The following is an 18753-nucleotide window of genomic DNA, read 5'->3' as shown; positions in this document are numbered from 1 at the left end:
GTGAAGTTGTAAGCTCATTGATGTGCATTAGTTACGTACCGGAGCCTTAGGCAGAGGCCTGTTGGTTAGGGTTAGCTGTTAACTATAGTATCATGGGATCAAAGCCCTTCTGTCTAGTAAATTGGAAGGTCCTAGCTTAATTAAAGCACCTGAGTTGCATTTGAGGGATGCAGGGTAACCCACCTCCCCATTGTCCCTGCAGTTCCCACCCCTAAGCTGACCACGGTGTTGTGTTCCCCCTTGGAGGGGTGGTGGATTTGTCCATCATTTGGAGAGCATTGTCAGTGCTGAGGAGGAGGTGAGGAGGTTTGCAAAGAGCTTGAGGAACATTTAAGGCAGACACAGTCCTTGTATGAGGAGGAGGGGGAGGATGCTCTGGGCAGGTATCAGTCCAGCCCCACCATGTTTAAAGTTGCTGTCCTTGGGGAGTCCTGATGCAGACAATCATGTGAGAGCCACCAGGACCAGAGGCCTTGGTGCTCTGGAGTGGCACAGCTCATGACTGGCGACAAAGGATCATTGGCTTTGTCTAGATGTGGATTCTGAGGTAAGCAGGAGCATTTTGGGGTCGCTGGGAGGTTCTTGGCAGGCAGGTCAGGCAGGGAGGAGGCTGGTCATCTGATTACACCGCTGGAGTGGAGATTTGTTGGTTGTTTTGTTTGTTTGGTTTTTGTTAGGGCTTTTATTTGGGCTGCAGGTCACACAGGGGGCCAGTCAGGATGGGATTAGACAGCTGAACAGAGTGAGGGAAGCAGAGGCAGCCACCACACACTCTGCCACAGGGCCATGGGTCTGTCCATACTCTCTATGGCCATGGAGAGATATTTGAGGAAGTCGCAGGTCTGAGTTCCAAGTACTGGCATTCTGAAAAGGAAGAAATAGAAAAATAAGTGCTCAGCTGTCTTAGCATCGAAACTCAGCGCATGGATGAAGTGTGAAGTTAATGGGATTCTTATGCACTTGTAAATATGCTCTCAGGCCTCCAGTCACCTGGAATGGGTTCATCATAGAATCCCAGAATGGTTTGAGTTGGAAGGGATCTTAAAAACCATCTTGTCCCACCCCCTGCCATGGGCCAGGAACACTTCCATTATCTCAGGTTGCTTCAAGACCTGTCCAACCTGGCTTTGGACACTTCCAGGGACGGAGCAGCCCCAGCTTCTCTGGGCAACCTGTGCCAGGGCCTCACCACTCTCAAAGTGAAGAATTTTTTCCCCAGTATCTAATCTAAACTCATTCTCTTTCAGTTTAAATCCATTCCCCCTTGTCCATGCCCTTATCAAAAGTGCTTCCCCAGCTCTTCTGTAGCCCCTTCCAACCCAAATCATTCTGTGATTCTATGAAATCATACCCAGTTACAATAATTTCCTCAGGATGGTGTTATTCCTTGTCTTTTTATCTACTGATTTTTTGTGAGCATTTATCTTAATTCAGGAAGAGGCAAAGGAGAGTCTGAGATGTTAAATCCAAGCACTGCCAGAAGGTGAAGGAAATGATGGGAAGATTGAGTGATGAGCAAGAAGCTGTGTCATGCCCATGCTCAAACAAAATTGATTATAAGAGCACATGATCATCCAGGAGGGGTTAAACTATGCCATAATCAGACATTTCCTTGCTGAACAGACCTTGTGATATGACAAGTGGAAACCCACATTTGTTAGGGGCAGGTAGACCCTTTGCAGGTAGAATAGAAAGGGATTCTTAGCTTGGTTTTCTCAGACCTGTCACTGCTCCTTCCTCTTTGGTTTTCACCCCTCAAACCAATGGCAGCAGCTCAGCACATCATCCAAAATCATAAAAATAGTGAACATTTCTGCAGATTTAATACTAAATGCTGATCAGCCTTTAAGTTTTATGTATTTACACCTGCCCAAACACTGCTAAATTGGTGCCTTTCTCTAGTATCTATAGATGTGGATTTTAATGTGTGACTAATTCTTATCACTATTTTCTAGTTCACAGTTCTGCACTGGTTATTGGCTTTGATTTAATGACACTTTCAGAAATTTCATAATCTATCCTAAAGCAATTGCATTGTGGTTGAGTTGGAGAGCTCCCAAATAGATAAGTCACCTAATACAGGGAGGAAATAAAACTAAAAATGCTGGGTCATTACTAGGAAAAAAAAAAAGAAAACAAACATTTTCTCTTCAATTTATTCTTTACTGTGGAAGAATGTATTCTGGTATCAGACAGCTTGGCCTTGTAAAGATTGTAAAGATACTCTACAGAAGAGACAAGAATAAAGATACAGAGACAAAATAAAGTAGTAATTAGATACAATCACAAAATCAGGGCAGATGGCACATTTCATCACAGGCTGCCTCTGACTCCTGTGTTCTCTGAACTGTCACTCTCTATGGGAAAGGGACAACTCCCACTAGGACAGGCAGAGAATTCAGCTGAGGCTCCCTAGCCCTGCCATCCCAGCAAATATTTTGGCTCTGTTTGCTCAAACCCCAGCGCCTGGGCATTGAGGTGTGAGTGTACCTGGACTCTGGCTGTCCCAACTCAGCTTATTTATTATTGCAGTTATTTATTATTGCTTGCTTTTAGTTTTTTTCCTCTTGATTTATTTTTTGTCTACTTTTCTGGCTATTTTCTTCCTTTCCTGGCTATTTCCTTCCTTCTCCTTGAGGCAACCTTAGATTTTCTGAGACCCTGATTTGAGTACAGATGGCAAGGTTGGGATTTTGTTTCTCTCCTAAGATCTTGAATGCAAAGGTCAGAAGGAATCAGTGGGTCTGTGGTGAATGGATTTTCTCAGCCTGTGTTGGAGGCTCTCTCAACTCCATTGTGAGCCATGGGAATAGCACAAATGCTTACAGAGCTTACATGCCTTCACATGCACCAAAAAATAGCTTTTACTTTCTTTTCCTGCCTTCTTTCTGTGCAGGACAGGAGTCCCATGACTTCCACTTCAATCCTCCCAATTTTTTGCAACATTTACCGTTCTCCAAGGGAGAAACAGACACATGGAGATTAATTTAGAGTGTGTCTCTTGCTGCTTTTCATTTTCAGGACTCAGGAGAAATGGGAAGGGAACATTCCCAAGCTCAAGGTGCTGCTGGAGCCTCTCTTTCCTAGAGGGCTCAGGAAAAGACAACAGTTTCTCTCTGCTTCTCATGGTCTGCTAATGGGGGAAAGCCTGACCTATTCTTCATATATGAGGACAGCAATAACTGAAGGAAATCTGGGGGAAGCCTGTCCATAACCCATGTCTGAGAGCAGAGGCACCTGGAGTAAGTCTTGGCAACCTCCCCAGGATGAGATTTTTCCTGATATTTTCCCTCAGGTAACTGCATGGTCCATCAAGGCCTGCGCCTGCTCATTGAAGGGGGGTTGGACTAAATGTCCTTTAAAAGGTCCCTTCCAACTCAAATTTTGATTCTAAGAAGGCTCCAACAGGGATGTTCACCCCTGTGACTGAACAGCCACCCAGCGCAGAGCGAGGAACAAAAAGTGGCGGCTTCTTGCACACAGAGATGAGACACAAGTTGAGCAAAATCTAAGGCTTGCCACAAACACAGACCCTGGAACTCTATGGTAATGTGAGCAGTGACTGTAGGTAAGCATTTTATAGGACTATAATATAATATATAGATTATATATTATTACATATAATATTTATGCTATATATTATACTATAGGACTATAGTATAATATATAGCATTTTATAGCATTATAGTATAATATATAGATTATTTACAGCATCTAATAGCAAAGTTGGCAATTGGCATTTCATGAAATAGGTAAGAGAAAACACAGACTAAGTACCAAACACAGGAAGACAACTGTGAAATATAGGGACCAAGTGGAAATAAAAGTGTGAAAAAGAAAAAAAAAATACATGCATAAGAGGCAAAGATAATAGGTGGAGTCAAACAGGGATAACAGGGAATGTGCTGCAAAAAAATCCTACAAAATAAAACATCTCAGCGAAGAAGAAGGAGTTGTCCCTCATCCCTTCACAGGAAGATAGAAGAGAACACTGATAAATACTGAGGAAAAAGAAGATATCCCACTTCAGCTCTGGCTTAATTCACCAAGACATGAAGGGAGCTTTTGCCCCTCACCTCCCAAGCTGCCCAAACCACAGTGCCATGGCACAACCTCTGCCCCACTATGAGACTGCTCTTGTTTGAGATTCTAATTTACAGCTAATTTAGGCCAAGTTCATTAAAGACTAATTATTTACCTGTGTGTGGATGATGAGCTTTAGCTTAACCCTGGGTGATGTGCCATGTTAATGATTGTCTAATAAAGCCTGATTTAAGGTTTTAAGCTGTGTTGGTGTCTTTGAAATGCCTCAGCAGATCTGCAGCTGCACAAGGTAAAGAATGGTATGGACAGAGGGACACAGAGATCCAGGGGTACCAGCCAGAAGAGATGGAGCTGGAGAGCTTCACTCTGCTCCAGATCCTCAGGATCTACATCTTCTCCCAAAAAAACTGAATGCAGGAGGATCTTATGTGCAAACAGGCCAAGAGGGGCAGGTGCTCACAGGACATGGGTGGGATGGAATCTGGAGGCACAGCTGGGGCCAGGGGACAGAGGGAAGGGCCAGGGAGCCTGGCATGAGCAACTCATGGTGCCTAGAGAACTCAAAGTCACCAGGGTGAGGGTGGGACTGACACAACATTGGCACCATGGAGGGCAGTGTGACCCAGCAACAGCACACGGGGGTTCCTTGGTGTGAAATGGAACAGAAGGAGTTGTGACAGGGACACAAAGTCAGGTCGAAGCTCTGCTGTCACTGCTGGAGCTGGTGACCTCAAATACTGGAACAAGAAAAATGGCTGAACTCAGCAAAGCCCAGCATGGTCCCCAGAGATGGAATGCGACCTCAAATAATGCCATGTTAATTGGCTGACCTCAAGTAACCCCAATGACCTAAAGTAACCCCAAAGTGCTCTGTAGAGAGTGAGTTTGACCTCTAGTAACCCCAATGACCTATAGTAACCCCAAACAGTAACTGGATGACCTCAAGTAACCCCCAGTGACCTCAAATAACCCCCCCAATGACCTATAGTAACCTTAAAGTTCTCAGCACAGAACAAGTTTGACCTCTAGTAAACCCAACGACCTAAAGTAACCCCGAATATTACCTGGTTGACCTCAAGTAACCCCCCAATGACCTCAAGTAACCTCAAATTGCTCTGGACAGAGCAAGTCTGACCTCAGGTAACCCCAAATACGAACTAGGTGACCTCAAGTAACCCCCCAATGACCTCTAGTAACCCAAATGACCTATAGTAACCCCAAATATTAACTGGTTGACCTCAAATAATGACCTCAAGTAACCTCAAAGTGCTCTGCACAGAACAAATTTGACCTCTAGTAACCCCAATGACCTTTAGTAACCCAAATGACCTCTAGTAACCTCAAATATTAACTGGTTGACCTCAGGTAACCTCAAAGTGCTCTGACCAGAACAAGTTTGACCTCAATTATCCTCAATGATCTACAGTAACCCCAAATGTTCATTGATTGAGCCAAAGTAACCCAATGATCTAAAGTAACCCCAAAGTACTCTACAGAAAGTGAGTCTGTCCCAGGTAACCTCAAATCCCAATTAGTTGACAAATAACCCAAATTAACCCCATGAGTTAGCCCTTTCCAGCTCTCCTGGAGCTCCTTTAGGCACTGGAAAGACTCTAAAGTCTCCCCAGGGCCTTCTCTCCTCCATGTGAACGCTCCCAGCTCTCCCAGCCTGGCTTCAGAGAAGAGTTGCCATTTCCTGAGGAGTGTCTGGAGCAGAAGATGCTGAGGGGATGGATGGCTCAGCCCAGAGTCATGAGGCCCCAGCACAGCCATGCCCAGCACCAGGGACCCGATGGACATCTGCCCTGATCCCACCCAGAACATCCACACAGCATAATCCACTCAATTAACAGGAAAAAAAAAAAATTATTGTTGACCAGAGAGAATTGAAGCATTTATAACTCCCCACCCAACAGTGCTCTGTTCCCTCCACTGCTTGCAGCCAGGCTGGCTGTGGCACCATGGCACAGCAATGTGTCACCACCAATCCCTGAGCTGTCCACCAGCACATTCCTGAAGCAAAATGAAGCTGGGGATTGCAATTCCCAGACTCTTTTGCAGCATGTATGGAGCTTACATATCTCAGCCTTTTTGTGGGCTATTAATAATGGCGGGTGGCAACTTGAAGAATGATGAAATGAGGTGTGAGCTGCTCCCTTGACCCGAAAAAGCATTGCTGGTGGCAGACACAAAAGAGCAGTTGGACAGATTCACCTGCCCTTCGAAGTTCCTGTAATGCACAACAGTAGATGTGGGGTAATTACTTTCTCTCCTGTACAAAAGACCTGCTTCAGATATTATACTGCCTGAATACAGCACTGCCTCCTTCTCCTCTCCTTACTAATTTCCACTCCTAATATCTCTTAGTTTTGTCAGATTACTGGTTTGTGTGCACAAATAAACACAGAAAATCACTGCAATCACAGACACTCCACAGCTATAGGAAAACAGGGCAAAGATGCTATTTCTTGCCTTTTTTTTTTTTTTTTTTTGCATATGTTTTGTATTGATTCTCTTTTCGCAAAATTCAAATATTTGCAGTGAGGCTCTGGCACAGGGTGCCCAGAGAAGCTGTGGCTGCCCCTGGATCCCTGGAAGTGTCCAAGGCCAGGTTGGATGGGGCTTGGAGCAGCCTGGGGTAGTACAAAGTGTCCCTGTCCATGGCAGGGGGTGAAACTGGATGAGCTTTAAGGTCCCTTCCAGCCCAAACCATTCTGTGATTCTATAACTTGTGTTTTAAGTGTTTTAAGTCAAGCAGTCTTTAAATATTGAATCAGGGCTCTTATTCTTAAAGACATAATTGCTTTCCCTTGCTTTTATGTATTTAGTCTGAAGCTGCTGATTCTTAAGAGAGTGCACAATAAAGCATGAAAAGATTTTATCTCTCCATAGAATAATTGGTTTAAATCACATCTAACACTTGGTATTTTAGCTTATTTTCAGTTAACTCACCCAATCATCAATCAAAAAGATTACATACTAGAAATGAGACCCTGAACATTGGAAAAATGCAGATGGCATCTTTTATAAAACAACTACACCTCTCTTTATTCCAATAGCTCTTCAATGGAAAGGGACAATAAAAGGTCCCAGAGCTCCCAGTTTGGAGTGGGGGCTTGGGGGAATTTCCTTGGGTGACTGAGGGACACACTGCACTTAAAAGAGATGTAAAGATCCAGGTTTGGGTGATCTTTTCCCCCCCCTATCTCCATATATAAATAGCAAGTACAAAATGCAATGTGCTCATCAAAAAGTGAACCCAGACATGAAATCTTTAAATAAAAGAAATAGCAGATTTCCAACCACTTGTGCTCCTCTCCCCTTTGGCAAAGGCTGGTAGAGACTGTCCAAGAAACACCACGCACATACCCAAATAGCTCTCCACAGAGCCCATCTTTTCCACTCTCCTCTGTGTTTCCAAGAAGCTGCAGTTTTGACAGACAAGCTGTTGAATTTCACAACATGTTCACGAAACGAAAAAAGCGCAATCCTTGAGGAGGGATGGAATCCCACCTGCTTAAATTCCTTTTTGAGCTCACTCCATGGCCTGCTTGCTCCTCACTGCTCCAGTGTGCTTCACTCAATACACTCTTGAAAGAAGGGGGGGGGGGGAAATAGAATATGAATATTTGCTTTTTTCTCTATTAAAAGTTATGAAATTAAAATAGCTTTAGGTAACCTGAGTGTTCACACAGCAATATCCAAAGGATGTGCCAATATCCTTTCAAAGACAAATTTAGGCTTCAGTGTTGGTGCAGCTAAATACTCACATGAAAACAAATGGAACATTTTAAGTTTTAACTTTTCCTTCCTAATGCTTTTTCTTGCTGTCTCACTAGTAAATATTTTCCTAATCTTCTTTTTATAAAACAAGGATTAGAGTAATATTAGCATTCCATTGAACAGACCATTACTAACAGGAGATGCTACAAGGCAGGGAGAGCCATAGGATTGGGCTCCTACATCTCACTTTTTATGGATGATTTTTAATATCCCTGTTTTGCCATCTATGCAATCACCTCTAATGTACTTCACTTCAGCCTGCTGGACGTGTTTGTGGGATTAATTTATTAAAACAAGGTGAAATTTTGTTTTCTCTGCATGTTGGCATCAATTAATAACCGTTGTGAGAGGATTGCTGTGCTGTCACAGGAGGAGTGTGTAAAGAGCAACACTATCTGCTGAGAGAAGGAAAAATGCCTGAAAACAGATGTTGTCAAATAAAAGATATCCACATAATAGCTTGGAACAAAACCAAAAATTCCTAATCCTGTCCCCTTCTGAGTACAGGGAGTTACCTCCACTGCAACGTTTTCTTTAGTATGGTTTCAAGCCATGAGAAAAAGAGACTTAGGTGATGTTATTTTGTCTCACATCAGAGAAAGAGCAAGTGTAAGAGTGCCAGCAGGAGAGGGAAACAGAAAAACAAAAGGATATTGGGAAAACTGGATTGGAATCTTAATGTACTTATTTATGTATTAAATATCATAAATACAATATTTACTATATACAGTCATAGAATCATCAAGGTTGGAAGAAACCTTTAAGACCATCAAAACCAACCATCAATTCAGAATTGCCACTGTAACTCCTATACCCCTAAAACATAGATATATACAAAATACCTCATATACATTGTAAGTTATATATTGTATTATTCAAAAACTAATAATGTACACTAGAGATTCTATAATTTATATACTGTGAGTATAATACATAATATATAATGGAGAATAATATGCTTATATATTATATGTCAACATGACACTATTATTAAATATATGAATAAAAGTTGCTTTCATATCTATATATATTTATTATTGAGATATTAGTATTATTAATAATATGTACTACATTGTTTTTGTATCATATTGTATTATATATAGTCTATTATAGCATACTGCACTATACTGGATATTGGGAAAATTTCTTCACCAAAAAGGTAAAAGAGAAAAGGAAGAGAAGAGAAGAGAAGAGAAGAGAAGAGAAGAGAAGAGAAGAGAAGAGAAGAGAAGAGAAGAGAAGAGAGAAGAGGAGTAGTGGAGACGAAACAGAACCCAGAGTTTGGACCCAAAGAGAAGAAATCAGGCCAGGGCAGAGGAGAACTGGTTAGAATACAAAGGCCTGGACCACCCCTACTCAAACACAACCCTACAGAACACAACAGAACAGAATGGAGCAGAAAACACCTGAAGGAGCCATCCAGCCCCACAACCAAAGGCAAAGATCTGTCCCTCCCACCACCCCAAAACACCAAAAACCCCCCAAGCTCCCCTCACAGTGTCCATCCATCCATCCAAACTCCAAACTGGTGTGGAAACATCCCTGTCAACATCTCCTTAAGCCTGCTACCTGACTTCCATCCTCTCCCACCTGCTGGGGGAAGGCAGGCTCCTGCTGTCCACCCTTGGATCGTGACAGCTCTCTTGGCTTGTCAGAATGCCAAAGGGACATGCCACAGGTGCACGCCACCTTCCTCAGTGACAGGCTGTCCTTGATGACACCATTCCTCAAACACCTTCCTGCCCTGGCCACCTGAATCACGCAGGCTGATGTCACCCATCCTGCTATTGCCAGTACAACGTGAGCACTGCTTTAGCAAACAAGGGAAACCCCACACCATGCACCCAGAGCGTGTTCTTACCTGTCCCAGGCTCCCTCCTCACCCCTGTGCTCCAGCAACACCAGGGCTGAGCTGACTGTGGTCAACTGCGCTGTGCACCCAGTGTTGGGCTGATACAGATCTCATCCTCTGAGCATCCTCTGGCAGGACCTCACTGCTTGGGGTTTGTGCTGTTCGGCACCTCGATGCACCAGGAACACCAAATACAGCCAGCTCTGCTCCATCACTCCACCACTGGTCATCTGCCAGCCTCCTTCTCTTAATCCTCCTCATCATGCTCTTCAAATTCCTCTTCATCCTTCTCTTCCTCTTCATCCTCCTCCTCCTCTTCCTCTTCTTCCTCTTCTTCATCCTCCTTCTCTCCAAATGCCTCCTCTTCACTCTCCTCCTCTTACTCCTCCTAGTCACCTCACCTTACTGCAGAAAACCGGCACCTACCGTAGAGGATGATGCTGGCGTTGGTGTTGCCCAGCTGGTTCGTGGCCACGCACGTGTAGTTGCCGTAATCCTTCTCCGAGACGTTGAAGAAGGTCAGCGTGGACAGGCGGCCCTTGCTCTCGATCCGCACTCCCTCCAGCCCGTTTGCTAACCTGCAGAGAAACACAAGAGCAGTGCTGGGAGAACGGGGCTGGGGTGGATCTTACCCTTTCCTGGGCTTAGCACCAGCCAACACCGCTATACATGTTCCCCCACTGGGCTTGCGCATCCCAGTTTTGAAGACCAACTCTCCATTCCACTCTCCATCCTATAACCCTGCCTGTCCCACAGCCACCATCCCTGGGAGAAACAGCTCTGGGGTTTCCTCAGCTCTTAGCTCAGCACCCACCAAAACGAGTTGATCCCAGCCTTTTTGTGTCACCACATTTCTCTTCACAGAGAAAAGCAAGGCACAATTCTTACCAAGAATATTTCTGGGTTTCACATTCTCTGAACATCAGAGAAAGAAAACACAATTCTTATCTCATTTCCTGTGCCTGTGTTGTGCCAAAGCAGAATGCAGTATGAAGATTGTTTACCCAGAGTGATGGTGTTTTGTTTCCTTGCCCTATCAGGGCCAAGCATGTGTGTGTGTGTGTGTCAGGATTGTCGGCTGACAGTCATGAGATGACTGCAGTTTTGTGCAGTGTTGAGTGCTTGTCAGATTCAGTTTAGATGTAATGTAATATAGTCTAATATAGTGTAAAAATGTAATAATGTAATATTGAATAATATAGAATAATGTAATATAGAATAATATAGTATAATAAAGGAATTAATTAGCCTTCTGATAAGACGGAGTCCTCCTCATCATTCCTCCTTTGTCAGGGATCCCTGCAAATACTATATTTTTCCACATAATGGCCTCAGATACTGTCATCCCCCTCCACCTCCTCGCCTTGTCACCCCAAGGCTGTGGCTACCCTCTGCAGCCCCTCCTCACCTGGTGTCCTCCTTGAACCACTGGAACTCCGCCACGGGGACGGCCGAAGCCTCGCACTGCAGGATGCCCTTCTGGCCCACCGAGGCACCCGTGTTCTTGGCGTTGGAGATGTATGGCGGGTCTGCAGAGAGATCTTGCTGTGTCACATTGGCCCAAGTGCACCCACCCCCCTCACCATTCTTTCCCCTGTGCCCTGCACTCACAGTTGACAGTAACTTTGACTTTCCGCACATCTGGGACGGCCACGTCGTTGACGGCGCTGCATTCGTACTCCCCGGACTGCTCCCGTGTGATGCCCGTGATCTCCAGGTATTCATCCTCACTCACAAAGGTCTGCCCTGGGGGATGTACTGAACGTGTGGCACCATCACCCATGGACACCAACATCAGGAATTTCTCTCTGCCCCTGCCCCGACACCCCCTGCCCAGGCATCTGGCATCCCCTTCACCCAGGAAGCACTTGACAAGTGCCCTCAGCCCATCCCAGGTCAGCACCTCTGACTGTGAGTCACCTTAATGCCACCCTGACCACCTCTACAGGGACAACCATGCATCCCACACCAGGCAGGATGGTCCTTCCTCAGACCCAGGCAGTTCTTCCCCCAAGCAAGGGCTCACCTTTCCCAGAGAGGTGTCGCCACGTGACGGTGGGCTCCGGTCTCCCAAAGGCCAGGCACATGAGGGTAACGCTGCTGCCTTCGTTCACCGTGATGTCTGACGAGATGTTGACAATCTGGGGGGGCACTGCAAGACATAAAGGCCACCAAAGGCACCATCAACACACCAGCTTGACAGGTGCAAGTGGGAGGCCCCAGCTGTGAGACCTGTCCCATTGTGTGATGCTGTGTCCCCTCTGTTGCCCTGTCCAGTCAGCAATTCCAGATCTCCAAACCAGCAATTCCAGGTCTCCAAACCAGGTCTCCAAACCAGTATCTTGGACTGAAGCCAAGCATGGATCTGGGGTGTGGAGGGGTCCACTCACTGTGCCAGCTCCCCTACTCCATGGCTGAGACCATAACCAGCTCTCGTTATGGCCTGAGACAAGGCTCATATTTTAGCATATTTATTAAAGCTGTTTAAATTACTGAGCGTCTGCTCCTTCAATACCGGCCAGGGTGATTTATATTACTCTATCCCCAGATACTCCATCTAATAAATAACTTGGCAATCACCGTGCCCATAAATATCCCTGGCCATGGCAAAAAGCAATTAAAGCTCACTTGCCGATGCTGCTTCCTGGCACTCTGGGCTGTCAGACACAACCCCCCAAAGGGTCTGCACCCCAGGGAGTAAATGAGGCCATATTTAACAACCCTCCCCAAATGAAACACCATACCTACAATGCCAGAAAGGATGCCCTGTGCCCCCTCCCCAACATACTGAAAGCCCAGGTCAAGTGGCATTAGATGCCCAACCCTTGCACCCAGGGCTCTCCCACAGCGCTGGGATTCCAGGATAATCACCTGAAAACCACTGTGGCCAGCACCAGCAGTGCCTGAAGGGAAAGTGGGGCTGTCTGGCTGTCCTTGCACCCCCATGGAAGCTCTCCTCCCACTCCCAGGGAGATTCTCCTCTCTCTTGGTGTGGGAGAGGCGGCACAGCAGGATGAGCCACGGCAAAGACGTGGTGCGGTCTCTGCAGCCCTATGGGTTCTGCAAAGCAGTAAATTTCCCAGCAACTTGACACATTAATATAGAAGTACAGTCTGTTATAGCAGAGGGAGATTGTCTGAGTCCTTCAGGGGAAAGCAGCAATCCAAAAATGAAAAGTGTGTGCCGGCAACTGCTGGAAAACGTAGTTAACGCTCGGAGCAGAACCGGCCAACTCCGACAGTGCAGCCACAATGAGCTGCAGGAAGGCTGTAAATGGCCCTTCCTCACTCAGACAAGATAACACTAATCCATATTACCAGCATCCTTGCACCTCTCCCCTCCAGTAACAGCTCCTCAAACTGGTACCAGGAATATCTGAAAACTACAAGAACATCCAGGACAAAGGTTCCCACAACTGGGGCATTTTTCATCTGCTCCCGAGCCCTGCAAACCAGCCCTCCTCGTGAGCAGTTTTGGTCCGAGATGACATCACCATCATTAGTGGATGCTGAGACCTTGGGAAGCCACCCCTGTTCCAGATGGCAGCCTGTCTCTTCCTTGTGTGATTTTGCCTGCAGATGCTGGACTAGAGCGATGATGTGTGATGCAGGGCATCAGCAAAATCAGTCATGGTTCTATCCTTGCCCTCCCAGAAACTTCCAGCTCAAGGCTGACATCCCTTCCCTGTTCCCTGAGTCCCAAACCACAAGTACAAAATGAGATGCAGAAACTGGTGCTCTGGGCACAGATGTGAGCCTGTCCCCCTCCAGGGCACAGAAACACTTTCACTCCTGTGGAAAATATTACCACTACCCATCACCACTACAGTCCCAGTGCTCTTATTTGGAAAACCCCAAGCCATACAAACCCACGTATCAGCCTGAAAGCCCTTCCCTTAGCAGAGGATGCTGACACAGACATGCCAGCAGGTCTCACAGTGGGGAATTGCATTTCCTGAGCATCCAGAGGCAAGGGAAGCACGGCCTGCCCCAATCCAATCGGAAATGTCCCTGCGAGCCAGCAGGGACACTCAGTGGAGGGACACCCATGGACAGCACGGGGACCCCACAGGGCAGCTCAATACCTGTGACTGCAATCGTTGCCTACGAGGTTACCAGGACTTGGAGAAGGACATCAGAGGACCTTGATTACATTTTTATAGATCCCACTGACTGGACTGTCAAGGATGGTGTCTCAAGGACACTCTGGTTTGCCATGGGAGGAGCGGGTGGAAACTAGGGCCACTTAGGGATGCAGGCAGGGCGAATTTGATGGCAAATATGACATGTGGATAAAACTAGCCCTCAGCCACACCCCGTCAATACCATGAGATAGGGATGACCAAGGCATGGCTGCCCTGACAAGCACATCCCACCAAAGCTGCCTTGTCTCAAAGTGGTGACAGCTTGGGATTGGTGCTGGTTGTGGAGTCCAAAGGCTCTCCCAAACTCCATAGGTTTCTCTTGGTCCCCTCAGAGGTCAGGCAGCCCTGATAATTCCTTGCAGCCCTCCAGCATGACTCTGGGTGCTATTCCTTGTCCTCTACCTGCTGACAGCATCTTTCCCTGAATTACCTTTGGTTCTCTACATTTCCCTCCCTCTGCTCTATACAGCTGCAGTGAGAAAAACAGGGCAGAACACCATCTCAATCCCCTTTTATCCATAGTCCTTCCTCACAGAAGTCTACAACTATAAGCAAATTGAATAAAGAATAAATCCTGAGGAAGCGACGAGCGGCATGGTCTCACCGGAGCGACGAGCGGCGCGCAGAGGGTTTCGTCAGCCCTGCGTAGTATTAATCACAGGGAAGTTAATGCATAAGGTTTGGTAAGCCAAAAAATACATTTGCTCTGTAATTTCTTGTTTGTTCCGAAAGCCGGCGAGAGAAATTGAATGTGAAAGCGATGCCACTAAATTCAATAACAATAAGCCTGTGATTTATCTCCATCCTTTACCACTCGAGACCTGCACTGCCTGATGCGCCAATCCACGCTCTCTGTGGGACCTAGGCATGTGCCAGTGTCTGCCACCATCTCTGGGGACTGTGAGGTGCCATCCCTCCCCTCACCTCACAGACTGGGCCCTATGGGGCTGGCCATGGGATCACACCTTGGTGACACCGCCATGTCCTGTGCAATAGTCGGGATATCTGTGGGACTCTCCCCAGTATGTTCCATACCACACGTGCTCTGGACACCAGTGGTGGCTTTGCACTCATTGTCCCATCTGGGGACAAAAGCAACAGGAAAGCTCAGACCTGGAGAGCCACTACCAGCTGTTGGAACTCAGTACATGCCTCTGGGTGTCCAGAGTTGCTGGGATCCCTGTTGGGGGGCTCAGAGACCCTGGCACACAGCCCAGAACACCTGTGCTTTGATTATGAACTCTGGAGCAAATTACCAGCTTTGTATGAAGACCTGAAAACCATAGAAATTTAAATAGTATAATAATAAAATTATCACAGGGTGGAAATGTAGATTTTAGGATTTTTGGAATGGGGGTTTTGGGGACAAGATGGAGGAACTTGGGCGTGTCCAGCCTTTCTTCTTTTTCTTGGTCTCCATCTTCTGCTGTGATGGTGGCACTTTGAGATTGGTTTAGAGTAGAAGTTCACTGTCTAACATAGGTGATAGGTATTGGAAAGTAATTGTAAACATTGTACATGTAGTTTTTAGTATAAAGACATAACACTTCCCCGGGGGCAGGGAGAATGCCTTGGACTGTGTTGCTGAGCTGACCTCGGCAGGGCAGAAGAAAATTTTTTATAGATAAGATACAATAAACAACCTTGAGACCAAGAAATGAAGAGCCCTAACTCCTTCTTCAACCACCAGGCTAGGAAAAGAGACTTTCAGACTTTTCTCAGGGTCACTCTGAGCAGCGAGAGACCCCAACCACCAGACACCCAAGGGTGAGGGGGGACGGGGTGTCCATAGGGACGCCTCATCCCCGCTAAAGCACGCGGGGAGCAAACAGCACCTCGGGAATGGCTGCGTGCTCGGGGGGCTGCACATGACGGTGACGCACACGGCCGTGCGCAGGCTGACTCATCCCCGGAGTGCCCATCCCTACCCCAGCCACTCGCCGCCGTGGCCCTGGATTATTTTTAGCTGCCAGATCATTACTGCTGCACGCCTCAGAGCGGAGAGCCTGCATGAGCACAGTGGCTGACACATGCAACTGATGTCCCTCCTCCACATCATTAGCTCCTAATCCATTAAAAGAGATGTCTTCCTAAGCTGCTGATAAGGGGAGATGATGGATAACTATGGGTTCTTCACACTGCCAGGCAACAGCCACTTGTCCACCCCTACCTGGGGGACAGGTCCCCATGGGGACAGCAGAGAGGGACATCTCATCTTCAGAGCTCTGAAGCCTCCATGGACACTGTCACACCTGCAGCACATTGTGTTTCTGGCCTGGCACCTCCCTTTCCACCCCCTCACACATCTCCTATTTCGGCGAGATGCAGCCTTCATGCAGCTCCCTCACCTCTGCAGCTGCAGCGTCCAGCTGTGTCCTGTGACAGGTGATACTGCCACCAGCAGGGAGAGGGACTGTCACCCTAGCAGGGGTCGGATGCCTGCAGGAGATGACACTGCCTGCCTTCCCAGCACCCCAGCTGCCTATAGCCCCAGGCATCTCCAGCTCTGCACAAGCCTCCCCGGTGCAGGCAGGATGGGGCTGTCAGAGGTGTCACTGTGCAAGGTCTCATTAGCGTACAGAAAGTCAGCACAAAGGAGGCAAATGTGCTGAAAACTCACATTTTGCCTGCGCCTTCCATCTCCCTCACTGATGAGCACAGCAGGGTGGCACCAGGGCCTCCTCCAGTCCCTGTGTGTCTGCTGAAGGCACCAGCAATACGAGACCTTCCCTAGAACAGCTCCTGTCTGGGTCTGATGGCCTTAAATGGGGCACCTGAGAGCCAGCTCCTGGCTGGCAGATGGAAATTGATGTTTTCACTCTCTCCAGCTCATTGCTTTAGGGGTTCAGGAGATACCTGCAAGGACACACAGGGTAACCCTGTGAAAATACAACTCAATGTTCCCACAGGGGAACTGACTGGGGCAAGGAGGTGACATCAAGAGTTTTAACAACATGTTGCTGCTCAGCAGCGATGATGATCATCTCTGATCGAACCATTCTGGTGACAGCTCGGTCTGAGAGGCTCATCAGAGCTGATTTTATTGAGATAATGGATTGAGCACTTATAAAAGCTACAGTTTGGTCAACAAAATGATTTTTGTCAAATTTCCCTGCCAAGCGAGCTGCGTGTCATGGCCTCACATTTTCTACAGGCATTCAATTTTGGTAATATTGTCCTTTTCCCTTTGCTTGAGGTCTTGAACACCGTCTTTTCACAGCATTCCCCCAGTAAAACACCCTCTGTGGGATCTCTGTTGCATTTACAGGAAGGAACATGGCAAAAATTAAATACAGGCACTGAACACCCTTTTCCAGGTGGAGCCACCTGACTGCTCGCACTGCATCCTTTTTCTCCAAGTTTTCATGTTGAGACAGGGAAAGCAATAAAACCGAAACTCACAGTGTTATACCTACTGTGTAACCACCTGTCAGTAAATTTATGAACAATTAGGAAGTGAGAGTGCTTCCCAGGGAGCTATTTGTGCACGAGCTAAAACGTTCTTTCTGTTCGGAAATATAATGGGGAAACAACTTCACCAGTTCTCCCTCCTCTCCTCCAGTTTTGTTTTTTTGCAGTAATTAATCATCTGTTGCTGCTGGTCCCTGTGGCACATCCCGATGGCTCCTTTTCACCAGTTTCAGGCAGCTTTGAGACTGGGAGCCCAAGGATGCTGTCAGGTGGATCCCATCCTGCCCCTTTCCCATTCTCCCATCTGGATTTTGGGTTGGTATGTCATGGGGCAGTGGCTGTTCCTGTCTGGCCAGTGTGTGCTGTTTTCTGCCTGCCAGTCTGACTCTTCCTCCTTCCAGACCTTCCCCCTCTCCCTGCCCTCACTCTTTCATTTCTCCCCTTTGCTGCCTCCTGTCCTTTTGATGCTCTGGTGCTTTTCTGTGTGCTCACATTTCCTTCTCTCTTTCCTTTGTTCTAGGAACTCTGGGCTTTTCTTCTCATCCTTTTTTTCTTTTGTTTTTTTTTCCCCCCTCTAGTTGCTTCCTTCTTCAAACTTTGCTATTCCTTCCAGATTTTCTTTGGGCTGCTTTGTCTTTGAATTCACTATTGCATTGCTCCTGCATCACCTTCATTTGGCCGTTTTCACTCTCTTGCCCATCCTCTGCCTCTTCAGGGAGGAAGGAAGGTTGAGATAGGGGTTTGGCTGCAACTTTTCATCCAACCTTTTCTCTTTGGAGAAAAAGCTCTCCGTGGGGATGGCTTGGTGGGAGGTGGGGATGGCCCTTTGAGAGCCCCAAGGAGCCCCAAGGAGTTGTTATCAGAAGGGAAAAATAAAAGTCTCAGTTTGGTTTTGAAACACTCAAGGAGAAGCTACATCTGCACTGGTGCTGCTTTGCGAGGTGGTGAGTGAGACACAGGAACAGCTCCAGGAGAGCATCCCTAGGTGCATTTGGATACTACACCCTGTAAACGAAGGCCATGGCCCTTCAAAACCTGTCCTGGTTCCCAGGGCGAGGAAAGCAGCAAACAGCAAGACAGAAAATGAATTGTGCCAACCAGAAACAAGAGAAACAATGCCAACAGCTGGGAGAGGCTTCAGTATGGCGAGTAGGAACAACACAGTACAGGAAAGGGCTCTTTAAATAATCAGGAACAGAGGAAATACCAAAGATCACTGTTAGGTAGGGATGGCCAGTACCAATGCTCACCACCAAAATCTCCACTAGAAGGGATCCAAAGCTCACAGCCTCTACCAAAACAGTGACCCTGAGCTCTACATTTTGGACTGAAGTACAACCTGAAGCAGCCCAAGCCATGAAGACAGGGCTGTGCCTGCCCACCACACTCCTCACTCCAAAAACTATCCTGCAGCATGATGCCATTAAGGTCTCCCAGCTCCTCCTTGCAAGCCTGCACCTCCCAGGAGCTCTCCTTCTCCCCCTTTTTGAGAGGTGGCCTCCACACTGCTCATCCCAGA

The 18753-nt window shown here is 47.1% G+C and overlaps 1 protein-coding gene across 5 annotated transcripts in view; it reads right to left on the bottom strand.

The window, feature by feature from the left end:
• The window catches only part of OPCML (opioid binding protein/cell adhesion molecule like), a 309650-nt gene that overhangs the window by 3020 nt on the left and 287877 nt on the right, over positions 1-18753 (bottom strand). For 3 of the 5 annotated variants that reach the window (XM_054292855.1, XM_054292853.1, XM_054292857.1), the window contains 4 exons: positions 11706-11831; positions 11291-11437; positions 11088-11208; positions 10106-10257 (listed from right to left, as the gene is read on the bottom strand). In XM_054292855.1, coding sequence (XP_054148830.1) covers positions 10106-10257; positions 11088-11208; positions 11291-11437; positions 11706-11831 — 546 coding nt within the window. The remainder of the gene's footprint in view (positions 1-10105; positions 10258-11087; positions 11209-11290; positions 11438-11705; positions 11832-18753) is intronic. The other 2 variants (XM_054292856.1, XM_054292854.1) reach the window with 1 other exon arrangement.

The sequence above is a fragment of the Melozone crissalis genome, unplaced genomic scaffold, assembly GCF_028551555.1.
Source record: "Melozone crissalis strain CALT ecotype California unplaced genomic scaffold, PUWL_Pcris_2 ptg000120l_1, whole genome shotgun sequence".
Classification (NCBI taxonomy): Eukaryota; Metazoa; Chordata; class Aves; order Passeriformes; family Passerellidae; genus Melozone; species Melozone crissalis.
Note: the sequence above shows the minus strand (reverse complement) of the source record. Positions and strands in the feature narration are given on the sequence as shown.